Raw genomic sequence first — 14,952 nt, 5'->3', positions numbered from 1 at the left:
GCAGCTCCCTTTTCCAGCTTTCCGGACCAGCCCCAAGGAAATCACTTGTTCAGGGTCTAATAATTAGTCATCTAGACTATGGAAACACGTTGATGGCCTCCATTATTGAGGAATATATAGCAGACTCCAGGTGCTGCAGAATGCCACCATCAGACTGTCCCCTATCAGCTCACAATTTAAAATCCCTGCATTGGCTCCTTGTAAGGAAGAGCGTTTGTTTTTTAAATAATATTTTTATTAAACATAAAGAAGAAATACAAATAACAAGACCATCATGCCGTGGACGACTGCGAAAAAAATCGGTGAATGTGGGTTCCAGCAATACAGAATCATGAAGGAGTTAAATAAGTGGGCTCATGGTGCCTCAATGTCCTCATATATTGGATCTATTTCTGGCGGTGTACAGATATCTCCTCGGTAAGCATTCCAGACATGCCATATCTTCCCTCATTTACGGGGTCTCCCTCTGGCCGCATAAACAGCTCTCTCCCGAAACATACACCAATCAAGGTCTTCCATCCACTTCCCAATCAGGGGAGCTCGACAAGCACCCCATAGTTGTGCGATATTTCGCTTAGCAATCATACAGGCAAGAGTGACCCAAAGCTTGCCATGACTCGTGAGGTCAGAAGGCTCCCATACATTAAGTAAACAGCGGCGTGCTTCAAGTGCAATCTGTACACCCCACACCTCACTCATTTTCTCATGGATCTTGGTCCAATAGTTTTGAATCTCTGGGCACTCCCACAAAATATGTATAAAGGTACCAGTCATACCCCAACCCCTACGACAATCTGCAGTTGAGGCGAGCCCCAGAGTGTTTGTTTTAAGATCTCCTGTATGACACATAAGGGTTTGTATGGTAACAGGACAAAAAACTTAACAGTACCAAAAATATAATCTTAAATCGGAGACACAATTCTTACTTACCCCTCTTAGGATCTGTACCAACAAATGGCGGCAGATCTTTTCCTACTTAGCTCCTCTTTTCTGGAATGAGCTACCAATGCAACTTCGAACTATTACAGATCACAGACTGGTGAGAAAGAAGCTTAAAACCTGGCTTTTTTTATACATTGTTTCTTTTCTCTTATGCCGTGAATGATTCCCCTCCATCGAACCTGCTACAGCAACATGAGACCCCTGTGGGTGATATGTGTGCTCAACAAGTGTAAATACCATAACATCACATAGGTCCTCCTTGTCCCTTCCAGTTCCAGGCTGAAACCCACTAGTGATTTTAGTCTTGTAGGTATGTTGGAACCAATGGAGGAAGCAGTGTTGTGGTGTATAATGGACCTCCCTGTCTAACACCTCGGACAGGTATAGGCAACTCCAAAACATGTGGAGCAACTCTGCTCATGTCTCCGCACAGCGTGGACTGTAGCATCAGTCATCGCGAAGTATCGGTTTATCCTATCCGGGGTAAGATATGCTCCATGTAGTACATAAAAGTTAATAAGCTTGAATCTGGATATCTTAGGGAAGCAGCTCACTAGTCCTTCCCATACTTTCTTCTCTATGGGGATCCCCAGATCTTCCTCTCATCGTGCTCTTAATTTGTCTATGGGTGGCACACCCTAATTTCTGAGACGGCGGTACAAGCATGTGATTGTTTCTGAGGATAGTACTATGTACTGGCACCCGGCTGACAGCGGAGATTCCTCCATCCCCAAATTCCTGTTTTTCTGGATTTCCGCTGTTAGTGCTCTATGCAAGAGGAAATGACACCTCAGGAGTTCATATATTTCTCGAAAGTCTTCAAATGGTAACAGTGTCCCGTCCTCATATAAGGTCCCCACTGCGTTTACACCTGCCACTACCCAATCTCTGTGTGCCAGCCCCATCCATATGGGAGCTCCCTGGGCAATTCTAGCAGGATGCCCGGGGCCTAATGCCTCTTAGTTTTAAATTTCTGCAAGGAACGACCCCTGCACTTACACAGTACCTGGAACTTGGGGCTACTGTTTGTTCTTGAGACCGCTAGTCTGAGTATCGACCTGGGCACCTGTTGGATGTCCGGAACAATGCAGTCCAGTTGCTCTACCCCTGCCTTTTTGCCCACCACCCACTGTGTGAGCAATTGGATCTGGGTCCTTGGATAGTAATTTTCAAAGTCTAGACTTGCAAGTCACCCCTCCGCCGTAGGCCATTACATTGTAGAGAGCTCCTCTGCATCTATCAGCCCCCCCATACAAATCCTGTGATCAATGACCTGAGGTCTCGAAAGACACTCTCCGGGTTCTATATCGGGAGGGTACCAAAAAAATATAGCAGTCATGACAGCGCCACCATTTTCAGAAGGGCTATTCTGCCCATCACAGAGAGGGGTAGGGAGGCCCAGAATTCCATTTTCGTTCTTAGCTCCCTAATTGCCTTCCCTACATTGCCCTCTAGGGTATCCAAGAGTTTGAGTTTGAGTTTGAGTTTAAAACATTTATAAAGCGCACGTTCACCTGGCGGTTTCATGGCGCTAAGATAGATTTGTGATAGATTTTTGTCCATAGGTAAGATAAGCATCTAGACTCCCATATTACATACTGCTCTATATCTGGTCTGTCTCTACCCGCAGTGGTCGAAAACAGGCATAACCTCTTCCAGTTGACCCTGAGTCCTGAGACCTTTCCCAGATGTCTGAGAAGCTCCTTTGCACCCCATAGGCCCTCCCTAGTATTCTGGAGGTGAAGCAGAAGATAATTGGCATACAGTGTTATATAATGTTGTTGGCCAAATGTCTCAAGCCCCTTGTAAGGTTTCCCAGATCTGGCGTGGCAGACTAAAGGCTCCATGGCCAAGGCGAACAGGATTGGTGACAAGGGGCAACCCAGTCCGGTACCCATGGTCACCCATTAGCTGTTTGAGATCATTTTCCCAGTCCTCACTCTAGCCAGTGAACCTGCATATAGTAATTTTATCCATACTACGAAACCCTGTCCTAGACCAAACTTTTCCATTACTCAGTAAAGATAAGGCCATTCTATGCTGTCAAAAGCCTTTACAATATCTACAGCAAAGATAGCCTCTTCCTCTTTATCGTATGTGTGTGCTTCAAGTACTCTGAATAACCTCCAGATATTGGTAGCTGTATTACCCTCTGGCATAAACCCTGCCTGATCTCTATATAGATGCAGAAGACTGGAAGACGGGAAGAGGCGCATAGCTAGTATCTTGCTTAGATCTTTGCAGGTTAAGCATAGACAGTGGTCTGTAGGCTGTTTTATCGACAGTATATTTGCCTGGTTTTAAGAGCAGTACCACTAGAGCCTCTTGTGTCATTGCGGGGAGTCTACCCTCATCCCGTGCCCCTTTGTTGAGACTCACCAATTTGAGGCCAGTTCCTCAATGTATATCGAATAAAAATGTACCGGCAAGCCTTCTATGCCAGGGGTCTTATTTCTGGCCATTGCAGTGACTGCTGCCCTGATCTCTGGGAGATCAAAATCCCCTTTTAGTATCTTTGCCTCGTCGACTGTTACTATCGGAAGTACTATCAAGTGCAAAAATTTGTCTATGTCAGCCCCTGCGCAGGTTGTCTTACTCTGGTACAAATTTGCATAATAAGGCTTAAACACGCTATTTATACCCAGTTGGGTGCAAATAGCGGGTGACTCTTCTTCCCTAAGTTCAAGGATAGTTGAGCCTCGTGTTGCTGGGTTAGCTAACCACGCTAGAAGTGACCCGGTGTTATCCCTCTCTTCGTGTGCTCTTATCATATAGTTTCTATAGTCGAAACACCTCAATCTTTTAACATGCTCTGCTACCCTCTCTTTAGTTTCAGTCAGCTGGACTTGTATCTCACTGCATTCAGGTCTAAGTTGCTCTATGCCCCTCAGTCGTTGCTCCGCAGCCAGGGTCCCCCGTAAGAGGGTTCCTCTTATTCCCACCTCCTCAGATATACATCTACACCGGATATATCCCACACTATTTGGGGGTCTGTAGCTCTTCCATCGTTCTTTTGAAGTATTGGGTAATGATATTTTTAATCATTGCCTTGAAAACATGGTCCCCAAGGGCCTCCGGTTTTAACTTCCATGTAGGGATACTTGCCCGGGGTCTACCCCATTTCATTCACAGCAACAAAGGGTTATGATCAGAGATTGTGCTTGCTAGGTACTCACTGGTCACTACTAGATCACGTATGTCTGGTGTGCAGAGTATCGTGTCCAGTCATACATGTAAGTCATGCAGGTGGGAAAAGAAGGAATAGTGTTTCTCCCTTGGGTGGTGTACTCTCCAAAAGTCTATCATTCTTCACTGGGTTTGCCATTCCTTCAGGGCGTTTGCCGACCTGACTATTGACCCTTAGCGGTGGATGGGAGCGGTCAAGCTCAAATTCTGCCGTACAATTATAATCTTTCCCCATTATTACTGAGACTATCAAGTGTGGGGCCAATGTTCTGGAGAGGGTGGACAAGAATGAGACGTGGTCGGTATTGGGAAAATATATGCTCTCTATAGTGACATCTCAACCGTCTAAGGTACCGTATACCCCCACATATCTTCCCTCTAGGTCTATTAGTTGCCCCCTACACTTAAATGGGATCCCCGGTTTAATACACACCAATACCCCTCTGGCGAATGCCGAGTAATCTGTGTAATAGGCCTGTCCCCTCCATCTACTCTAAAGAATTTACCCCTCCTTAGCTCTAAGATGTGTCTCCTGTAATAGGACAATCTGCACTCTGCTTCTGGCCATGAAGGCGTATACCTTATGTTGATGGACCATGGAGTGCATCCTTCTCACATTCCATGTGCGTACTTTACATTCTACGGGGGTGCCATTCTTTGCTTCGAATTAGTCCCCGCTTCCCACCAGGGGTTGCTATTATTTTATCCATTCTTTTCCTTCTGGATATTGAAATGTTCAATTCAATCCACCATGCACACCCTCCCCTTTTTGTGAATCCCAATCCCAACAGAAATACAAACTCCCGTACCCCAGGACAGGCGTAAGAACAAACCCCATCCAAACTAAATACTAACGGGTGTCTGAACGCGGGTGCACCCACATATCACTAAGTAATGCGGGCTGGTATCACAGTCTCGGAGCAGATCCCCCCCAATGCCGGGTTCCCCCTTTCACAATGAGTTCAAACCCTGGGGAAAGTCCCCGTCAAGTAAGTGGAGGCTGCGACCTTTCACAGCCCTGGGGCTCTTGCCGCCGTGGATGTGCTTTTCTCAGCCTGTCGCAATAGCCATTAGATTATCTCGTCCGCCGTTCTTGACATGACCTTCAGCAATTCCGTGTCGGTGTCTTCTGTAGAGCTAGTATCTCTGGTCACCTCTGAATTCTGTTCCTCCTGCTCACTGGTCGAAGCTCCTGTCTGTGTTGCTGATTTCATTGAGCACCCGGATCACCTTTCCACGCTCACGTTGGATTTCTGAAAATGTGAAAAGATTTTTCTTTGTGGACTTCTGTCTCCTACGGCGAGATTCTGGTTGCCTGGTGCCACATTCCGGCCTGGCATCTGATTCTGATCCGATCCAGTTCTAGGCATCTTGTGGGGTCATGAAAAATTGTGTACCGGTGGGAGTGACCACCCGTAGAAATGCTGGGTATAACATTTAATAGGGAAGATTCATCTGCTGGAGACGGCTCTTCACCCCTAGAATTGTTGCACGTTGCTTCTGAACCTCCCTGGTGAAATCAGGAAAGATCATCACTTTCCTATTATTTATTTTTAGGTCTCTTGGTGCTCGAGTTTGAGCTAGGATATGGTCCCGGTCTCTATAGTGCAGGAGTTTGGCTATTATAGAGCGAGGGTGCCCGGGCCTGGGGGGGTTGGGTAGGCACCCTGTGGGCCCTCTCCAGGGCATAGAACTGGGAGAGGCCCTCTGGTGCTACTTCCTTTGTGAAGACACTCCGCCATGTAGGTCAACATGTCTGTTCCTTCTGCCTGTTTAGGAACCCCTAATATTTTTATGTTATTTCTGCAGTATCTATTTTCGCTGTCTTCTGCCCACATTTCCAACACATTAACTATGCTCTCAGTGAGGGATACTGTTTCTTATAATGTGGCCAATTCCGGTGGTATGTCTGTTAATGTTCATTCAGTAGTGGTGACTCATTCAGCCAACCTTCGGTGGTTGTCTTTCAGCAAATTGAGCTCAGTCCCTATTCTGTCTATTTTAGTCTCGAGAGCCTCATGTGAAGCTGTTATTGACTGCATTATGTCACCAAATGTTGGGTCCGTTCTAGTCTCTTCCTGTTGGGTCAGTTCCATGTCTCCGATGTCTTCTGCCTGTCTGGGAATGGGCCCAGTATTGTGGTTGTCTGGGCCGTGTTTCTTCCAATTTTTCCCATTTCTTCTAGGCTGTGTCCCCTCTCTGGGGGGGCGGCCACTGGAAGGCAGGGAGCCTTTCACACCCAGCTCGGTCTCGCCTATAACCTGTCCAACCTATCCCCGGGAATTGCGGTCTTCAATGGTGGTGCGCACTGTATTCTCGCAAATTCAAATGAAACACCCCTTTACTCTGTATGCCCTAGTGTCTCTGTCCTCCCAGCACGGGGAACACCCGTTACAACGGATGTATCGCATCGCGCTGCCAGTGCAACGCGACTATTACATCGCGGCCGGCTTCAGAAAGCATGCTATCCCAACGCATGCTACTACATCGCATTCACATATACATCGCTAGCGAATACATCGCGCTAGTGATTAAAGCGATGTAGTAGCATGCGTCGGGATAGCATGTGATGACATAATCATTCATAAATCATAGTCCATTAAGTGGATGACATACGTCATAATTCATAAATCGCTGTATGTAGTAGCATGCGTCGGGATAGCATGTGTTCAGAAGCCGCTATTAATAGTCCATTACAGCCTACATCACCTCGTCATAAATCGCTATGCCGGTTCAATGGCATGAAGAGCATGTGGTCTGACGGCTACCGGTGCCGTCTTTGGTGCTGTTATCGAAGGTTCGAGCCTCCTATACTATAAACACTTTTTTTTAAATAAAGTTTCTGTTTTAATATTATTATAAATAGTCCATTACAGCCTACATCCCCTCGCACTATAAATCATAAATCGCTATGCCGATGACATAATCATTAATAAATCATACTTCATTAAGTGGGTGACATTCAATTTCATAATTAATAAATCAGTATATGCAGAGCTTCGATGACATGGAGAGGATGTTATTATTATAAATTATAAATATTATTATAAATAGTCCATTGCAGCCTACATCACCTCGCACTACCGCTATAAATAGTACATTACTATGAGTGGATGACATCATATTTCAGCCTACATCATCTCGCAGTACCGCTATAAATAGTACATTACTCTGACTGGATGACATAATAATTCATAAATCATAAATCGGTAAGCAGGTGACATAATAATTCATAAAACATAAATCGCTATGCCGCTATAAAATATAAAATAGTACATTACGTGGGTGACATACAATTTCATAATTCAGAAATCGCTAGATGCTAAACATAAATAGTCCATTACAGCCAGTCCATTACAGCCTCGTACTATGAGTGGATGACATAATATTTAATAATTCATAAATCGCTATATGCACAGCTTCGATGACATGGAGAGGATGTGGTCTGGCTGCTACCGCTGCTGACTTTGGTGTTGTAAACGAAGGTTCGACCCTCCCGTACAAAATACACTTTTTTTTAATACAATTGCTGTTTTAATAATATTTCATAAACAGTCCATTACAGCCTCGCACTGTCATTCCAGCCTCTGGGTGACATAATATTGCCTAATTCATAAGCCTCGCAGATGTTAATATTTCATAAAGAGATATATTTCATGAAGAGTCCATTACAGCCTTGCACTGTAATTACAGCCTCTGGGTGACATAATATTGCATAAGTCATAATTCGCTATATGCTAATATTTTATAAAGAGTGCATTACAGCCTCGCTATATGCTAATACTTCATAAAATTGACAGGGATGCCAACCAGTTCAATGGATGTTTTGGGTTGATTACATATCTTAATATTTACTAATTCATAAATCGCTATATGCACAGCTTCGATGACATGGAGAGGATGTGCTCTGACTCCTACCGTCTTAGAGTCGGGTTCACGCAGGCGATAACAAACACCGCGTTGTTTTGGCATGCGACTTCGTGTACTGCGTGGTAATGTTCTGGCCAATTGAAAGCAATGACATCGCGTTGCAACAGATTGCGAGGTAAAAGGAGACGATGTCATGGTCTGTGCGATGTAATAGATGCGGGGTAAAAGCGCACGATCTTAATGTGCGCGATGTAACGTCATACATTCCCCAGCACTACCAGGGGACTTGGCTGAGGTTACATGCTTCACCCCTTTTTCCAGCCTCTGAAGTTTCCACGCCCCCAGTTATTGCTCACTACTCGGACACCTCATATTCACTGCACAGTTCCCCTTACTGGGTCACGACAAAGTGTTCTCACTGATCCTCATTATATCGCCAGCTGGGGGTAATTCAGGGGCCGGGCCCCCAGTTTTTCCACCATGCGGGACTTGAGAGGCCTCTTAGATGCCCAGGTCTGCGTGTGTCAGGTGCAAACAACTTCAGTTTAATTTCAGTTTTATTTATCCGTGTTCCACGCCCTTGCCGTTCTTGCTCTCCGCTATTCCTGGTTTACAGTCAGTAGGTTTAGGATTCCTATCTCACTGTCGGGTACCTGTTACTCTTCCTCCGGGGCTTCACCGCTACCTGCTTGTTTCCGCAGCCAAAGTTGTTCTGCTTATGGGCTGGAACTGAGCTGCTGCAGCGCCAATGTCCTTCTCCGCCTGTCTGTTTGGGGGTCCTGAGGCGTGATTATCCTTGCTGAGGCAAGGCGGGGTCTTTGCAGCCACCCTATGCTGCTCTTAATGCTCACGATGGGTCCTGTTTTCCCGCTAGCATAGCCGTCCCCTCAGGCGTCTTCCGTGGGATTCAGACCGCCATCTTCTTCTGGGCTCCTGCCCCCCAAGTCCACATCCCTTGGTTCACAGCAGCTTCCCCGCAGACCCGTCACCTCAGCGCCGCCTTCTTCTTCGCTGGTCTCTGCAGAGCCTATACGCTTGCAGAATTGGGGGAGGCCTACCTTTGAATGGGTTACTCAGTATCTCCGCCGCTTGCTGCGATCATGTGCATGTCGAGCTGCTCCTCTTGTTACTACACTCGACGCAGTTTCAGGGCAGACCCAAGCAGTTTGACGCATCTATCCCAAGCGTATTAATGTTCCCGGCCCCATGTGACTCCTTTACTGGGACCAAGACATTCAGGATAATAGGTAATGGGGGGTTTACCAGGCAGTAACTCCGCAACCCACATCCTATTCCATTAGCCTTAAGCCACACCCCGCTATAATCGTATATATCTGTTTCTGTCTAATGGTTGTTGCAGCACACAGTATTTTATACTAGAATGACACTGGCTCAATAAATGCTTATTGAAAAATGTTCCCATCGTATATTCTGCATATATCTCTGAGAACAAGTGAACACAAGTGACTGAGCGAAAAGCACTGTACTGTTTCCACGATCCCTGAAGGATCGAGGGTTGTGTGTTTCATAGATGCCAGGAACTATTCGATCCTTGGTAAGGTTAGGGGGCTTATAGTGGCACTGTGAACTGGCTGGTCTAAAGGCTAACATATCCTTTGGGGATGTCTGGAATCACTCTGGACATCAATCCCTTAGTTAATGTTGTCTAAACGCGCAGATGCTATATATTATTAGGAACTACACGACACACAAGTGGCAAAGATCAACAGGTGAAGTGGGACCTCAAGCACAGTAAAGAGAGGGCCACAGATGAGATGAGCTAAGAAGCTATGGAAGTCAAAGAAGGACAACACATTTGTTCTGACAAAGTTTCCTCACAAGCTGGAAAAGCCCTTTTGAGAATACTGCACAATAACCATAGATTTTGTTTCATATCTAATGCACAGAATAAGGATGTATATATTACGAGGACAAAGACAAGTTGTTAAGGTATGAGACAAGACAGGTCAGCACCAGAAGAGAACAGCACTGTGAGCTGGCTGGTCTAAAGGCTAACATATCCTTTGAGGGTGTCTGGAATCACACTGTACATCAATCTCTTAGTTTATGTTGTCTAAACACGCAGATACAATGTATTATTAGGAACTACACGACACACAAGTGGCAAAGATCAACAGGTGAAGTGGGACCTCAAGCACACTGAAGAGAGGGCTGCAGATGAGATGAGCGAAGAAACTATCCCATCAAGCATCCATTTTGCGATTTTCTCATTAGCGAAAAATAAGGATTCGCTAATAAGGAATAACAAAATTCTATGCATGAAGAACTCGCTTAAAAAATTGCGATTTCTTAAAGTTCCTTAATTGCGACTCGTAAATTGCGAGTCGCAATTAAGGAATACCTCCCCATTCATTCCTATGGACCTAGAGGCCCATAGGAATGAATGGGAAGACAATCTCCATTTGCGATTCTTAATTAAAGAATCGCAAATTGAGATTGCAATTTCAAGGGTGCCAGGGGGTCAAAACGACACCCTGTTGCACCCCTGAAATCTGCATATGGGTACATCTTGTACACACAAATGCCCTAAGGGCATGTTTGTGTGTAAAATGGAACTTTGAAAAATGTTTTTTAGTGCATTTTTCAAAGTTTTTGCAAATTACCATGAAGTTCAACTTCATGGTAATTTTCTCCCCCTATTAGCGAAATCACACATTTTTTAACTTTAATGCATTGCATTTAAGGAATCTCAATTTGAGATTCCTGAAATGCAATAGCAATTTAAGTAATCGCAATTTTGCGATTTCTTTAATTGCGATTTTTGCATTTGGGATGATGCATCCCAAATGCAAAAATACCGGTCGCAAAGGGGCAGATTCTGAGAATCTGCCCCTTTGCGAGCGGTGTTTAGGTTGATGCATCTATGCCTATGGAAGTCAAAGAAGGGCAACACATTGGTTCTGACAAAGTATCCTCAATGTCAATACAAGCTGGAAATGCCTTTTGAGAACACTACACAATAATCATAGGTTTTGTTTCATATCTCATGCACAGAATAAGGATGTATATATAACGAGGACAAAGACAAGTTGTTAAGGTATGGGACAAGACAAGTCAGCACCCGAAGAGAACAGCTACCACCCAAAATACACCCTCACACAAATTTCCTCCTGACATGCCCCTACAAGAACATGATGACCCACTACAAATGAACACTAATATTAGGTGCTCTGACTGTTTAAGTGGCGTTTCTCTAAAAGGTAGGGCAGTAGCCAGATGCTGCGCCCTTACCACCTGTGTTTCTGAATGCAAGCTGGAGCTGCTGACTCAAGGTGATGTCAACCAACGAGCTATAAATGTGCCTGGGGTTTCTTGTTACTCTTATGTGGAGGGGAGTGCTCTAGATCTTGTGGCTGCAGTGCTCCTTCTGGCCGGGGTGTGCTGATTTTCATATGGGTTGGTCTCTTTGCTCGAGTCAGATGAGCTCCAACCTGACGGAATGCTCTCTTAGGGCCCAGTAGTTCAGGTAAGAGCTCAAGGATGTCCATCGTATTGTCCACATTGAACACTTCCACCACTGCCTTGACAATGGTAAGTGCTGGCTGTGTGATCATGCTTTCATTTACATTTGTTATCTTCTAGTGGCCCTGGAAAGTGAAGGGGAAAATCCTGCTGAGATTCGACCCGAGGAGGAGCCTAACACACATGCACCTGACACCGGAGGGCAGCCCAACTACTCACATGCACCTGATGCGGAGCTGCAGCCAAACACTCTTCCGGGTCATGATAAACAACCTGATGATGTCATCATGCCAGGCACGTACATGTAGCATAAAGACCATTGTCACTTATCCAGAGGACAGCTAACCAGGGGGAAGAGTTTGCAAGTTTGTTTTCCATAGCTTCATGGACCAAGCCTTACTGAGCAAGCCGATGTATGTCGAATAGGATGTACCTAGTTTGTGAAGTGACAGAAAATTTACAATATGAAGAAGACAAAAAACATTACAAACTATTGAGAAAAGAGACCACAGGCACAGCAAAGGCTTGAGCTAGGCTGCTGAGTCACAGAAGCAAAGACCAGTAATTCACATGCAACTTCAACTATATACAGAGCAATGACCCAGAAAGCTGAACTAATAATTTGAGGAAGCCAAATGTGCAGCTGATCTTTCATTTTTTTCTAACCAGGCTTGCTCTCTCTGGAACGCTAAAACTCATTCTCTCGTAATGGAGACAAACAGGCACGTACAGAACAACACTTGTGTTTCAAGTGTTTATTACAGTGTTCCATTTGGGTATTTCATTGTATGCCATAAAACAATGTCACTACAAATGTTATAGGTCCAGGAGGGGTCTTCACTTGTGAATTCAAAAATACCACAATGGCAAGAGCTAAATCTAAAAAATATAACAAGGGCGAGAGCCAAATCAAATAAATATCACGAGGGCTAGTGCCAAATCAAATAAATATTACAATGGCAAGAGCCAAATCAAATAAATATCACGAGGGCAAGAGCCAAATCAAATAAATATCACAAAGGCGAGATCCAAATCATATAAATATCACAGAAGCAAGAGCCAAATCAAATAAATATCACAAAGGCGAGAGCAAAATCAAATAAATATCACAGAAGCAAGAGCCAAATCAAATAAATATCACAAGGGCGAGAGCCAGATCAAATAAATTATCACAAGGGCGAGAGCGAAATCAAATAAATATCACAAGGGCGAGAGCCAAATCAAATAAATTATCACAAGGGCGAGAGCGAAATCAAATAAATATCACAAGGACGAGAGCCAAATCAAATAAATATCACAAAGGTAAGAGGCAAATCAAATAAATATCACAAGGGCGAGAGCGAAATCAAATAAATATCACAAGGACGAGAGCCAAATCAAATAAATATCACAAAGGTAAGAGGCAAATCAAATAAATATCACAAAGGAGAGAGAAAATTCTAATAAATATTACAATGGCAAGAGCCAAATCAAATAAATATCACAAAGGCGAGATCCAAATCATATAAATATCACAGAAGCAAGAGCCAAATCAAATAAATATCACAAGGGCGAGAGCGAAATCAAATAAATATCACAAGGACGAGAGCCAAATCAAATAAATATCACAAAGGTAAGAGGCAAATCAAATAAATATCACAAAGGAGAGAGAAAATTCTAATAAATATCACAAAGGCGAGAGCCAAATCAAATAAATATCACAAAGGCGAGAGCAAAATCAAATAAATATCACAGAAGCAAGAGCCAAATCAAATAAATATCACAAAGCCGAGATCCAAATCAAATAAATATCACAAGGGCGAGATCCAAATCAAATAAATATCACACGGGCGAGAGCGAAATCAAATAAATATCACAAGGGCGAGAGCCAAATCAAATAAATATCACAGAAGCAAGAGCCAAATCAAATAAATATCACAAAGGCGAGAGCCAGATCAAATAAATTATCACAAGGGCGAGAGCCAAATCAAATAAATATCACAAGGCGAGAGCCAAATCAAATCAATATCACAAGGGCAAGAGGCAAATCAAATAAAGATCACAATGGAGAGAGAAAAATCAAATAAATATCACAAGGGCAAGAGCCAAATCAAATAAATATCACAAAGCCGAGATCCAAATCAAATAAATATCACAAGGGCGAGAGCCAAATCAAATAAATATCAAAAGGGCGAGAGCCAAATCAAATAAATATCAAAAGGGCGAGAGCCAAATCAAATAAATATCAAAAGGGCGAGAGCCAAATCAAATCAATATCACAAAGCCGAGATCCAAATCAAATAAATATCACAAGGGCGAGAGCCAAATCAAATAAATATCACAAAGGCGAGAGCCAGATCAAATAAATTATCACAAGGGCGAGAGCCAAATCAAATAAATATCACAAGGCGAGAGCCAAATCAAATAAATATCACAAGGGCAAGAGGCAAATCAAATAAAGATCACAATGGCAAGAGCCAAATCAAATAAATATCACAAAGCCGAGATCCAAATCAAATAAATATCACAAGGGCGAGATCCAAATCAAATAAATATCACAAGGGCGAGAGCCAGATCAAATAAATATCAAAAGGGCGAGAGCCAAATCAAATAAATATCACAAGGGCGAGAGCGAAATCAAATAAATATCAAAAGGGCGAGAGCCAAATCAAATAAATATCAAAAGGGCGAGAGCCAAATCAAATAAATATCAAAAGGGCGAGAGCCAAATCAAATCAATATCACAAAGCCGAGATCCAAATCAAATAAATATCAAAAGGGCGAGAGCCAAAACAAATAAATATCAAAAGGGCGAGAGCCAAATCAAATAAATATCACAAATGCAAGATTTAAATCAAATCAATATCACAAGAGCAAGAGGCAAATCAAATAAATATCACAAGGGCGAGAGCCAAATTAAATAAGTATCAAAAGTGCGAGAGCCAAATCAAATAAATATCACAAATGCAAGATTTAAATCAAATCAATATCACAAGAGCAAGAGGCAAATCAAATAAATATCACAAGGGCGAGAGCCAAATTAAATAAATATCTAAAGGGCGAGAGCCAAATCAAATCAATATCACAAGAGCAAGAGGCATATCAAATAAATATCAAAAGGGCGAGAGCCAAATCAAATAAATATCAAAAGGGCGAGAGCCAAATCTAATAAATAACACAAAGGCAAGATCCAAATCAAATCAATATCACAAGGGCAAGAGGCAAATAAAAAAAATCACAAAGGAGAGAGAAAAACCAAATAAATATCACAAGGGTAAGAGTGAAATCAAATAAATATCACAAGGGCAAGAGCCAAATCAAATAAATATTACAAGGGCAAGAGCCAAATCAAATAGCAAACACACTAGTAGGAGTTTCACTTCTAGAAAAATACATTTCTTATGAATGTTTTCATAATTTTTTTAATTACATACATTATGGACGCACAGCAATAGAATAAACCACACATATTAAAATAAAATAAACGTTGGT

General features: G+C 43.2%; 1 protein-coding gene across 3 annotated transcripts in view; it reads left to right on the top strand.

Moving 5' to 3' along the window:
• The window catches only part of CFAP44 (cilia and flagella associated protein 44), a 748,689-nt gene that overhangs the window by 120,398 nt on the left and 613,339 nt on the right, over positions 1–14,952 (top strand). For 2 of the 3 annotated variants that reach the window (XM_086935641.1, XM_086935640.1), the window contains exon 4: positions 11,602–11,775. The exons of the other annotated variant lie outside the window; for it this stretch is intronic. In XM_086935641.1, the coding sequence (XP_086791767.1) occupies positions 11,602–11,775 (174 nt within the window). The remainder of the gene's footprint in view (positions 1–11,601; positions 11,776–14,952) is intronic. 3 annotated transcript variants of the gene reach the window in all.

This window comes from Lissotriton vulgaris, chromosome 8 (genome assembly GCF_964263255.1).
Source record: "Lissotriton vulgaris chromosome 8, aLisVul1.2, whole genome shotgun sequence".
NCBI lineage: Eukaryota > Metazoa > Chordata > Amphibia > Caudata > Salamandridae > Lissotriton > Lissotriton vulgaris.
This window is presented reverse-complemented; position numbering and strand designations above follow the sequence as displayed.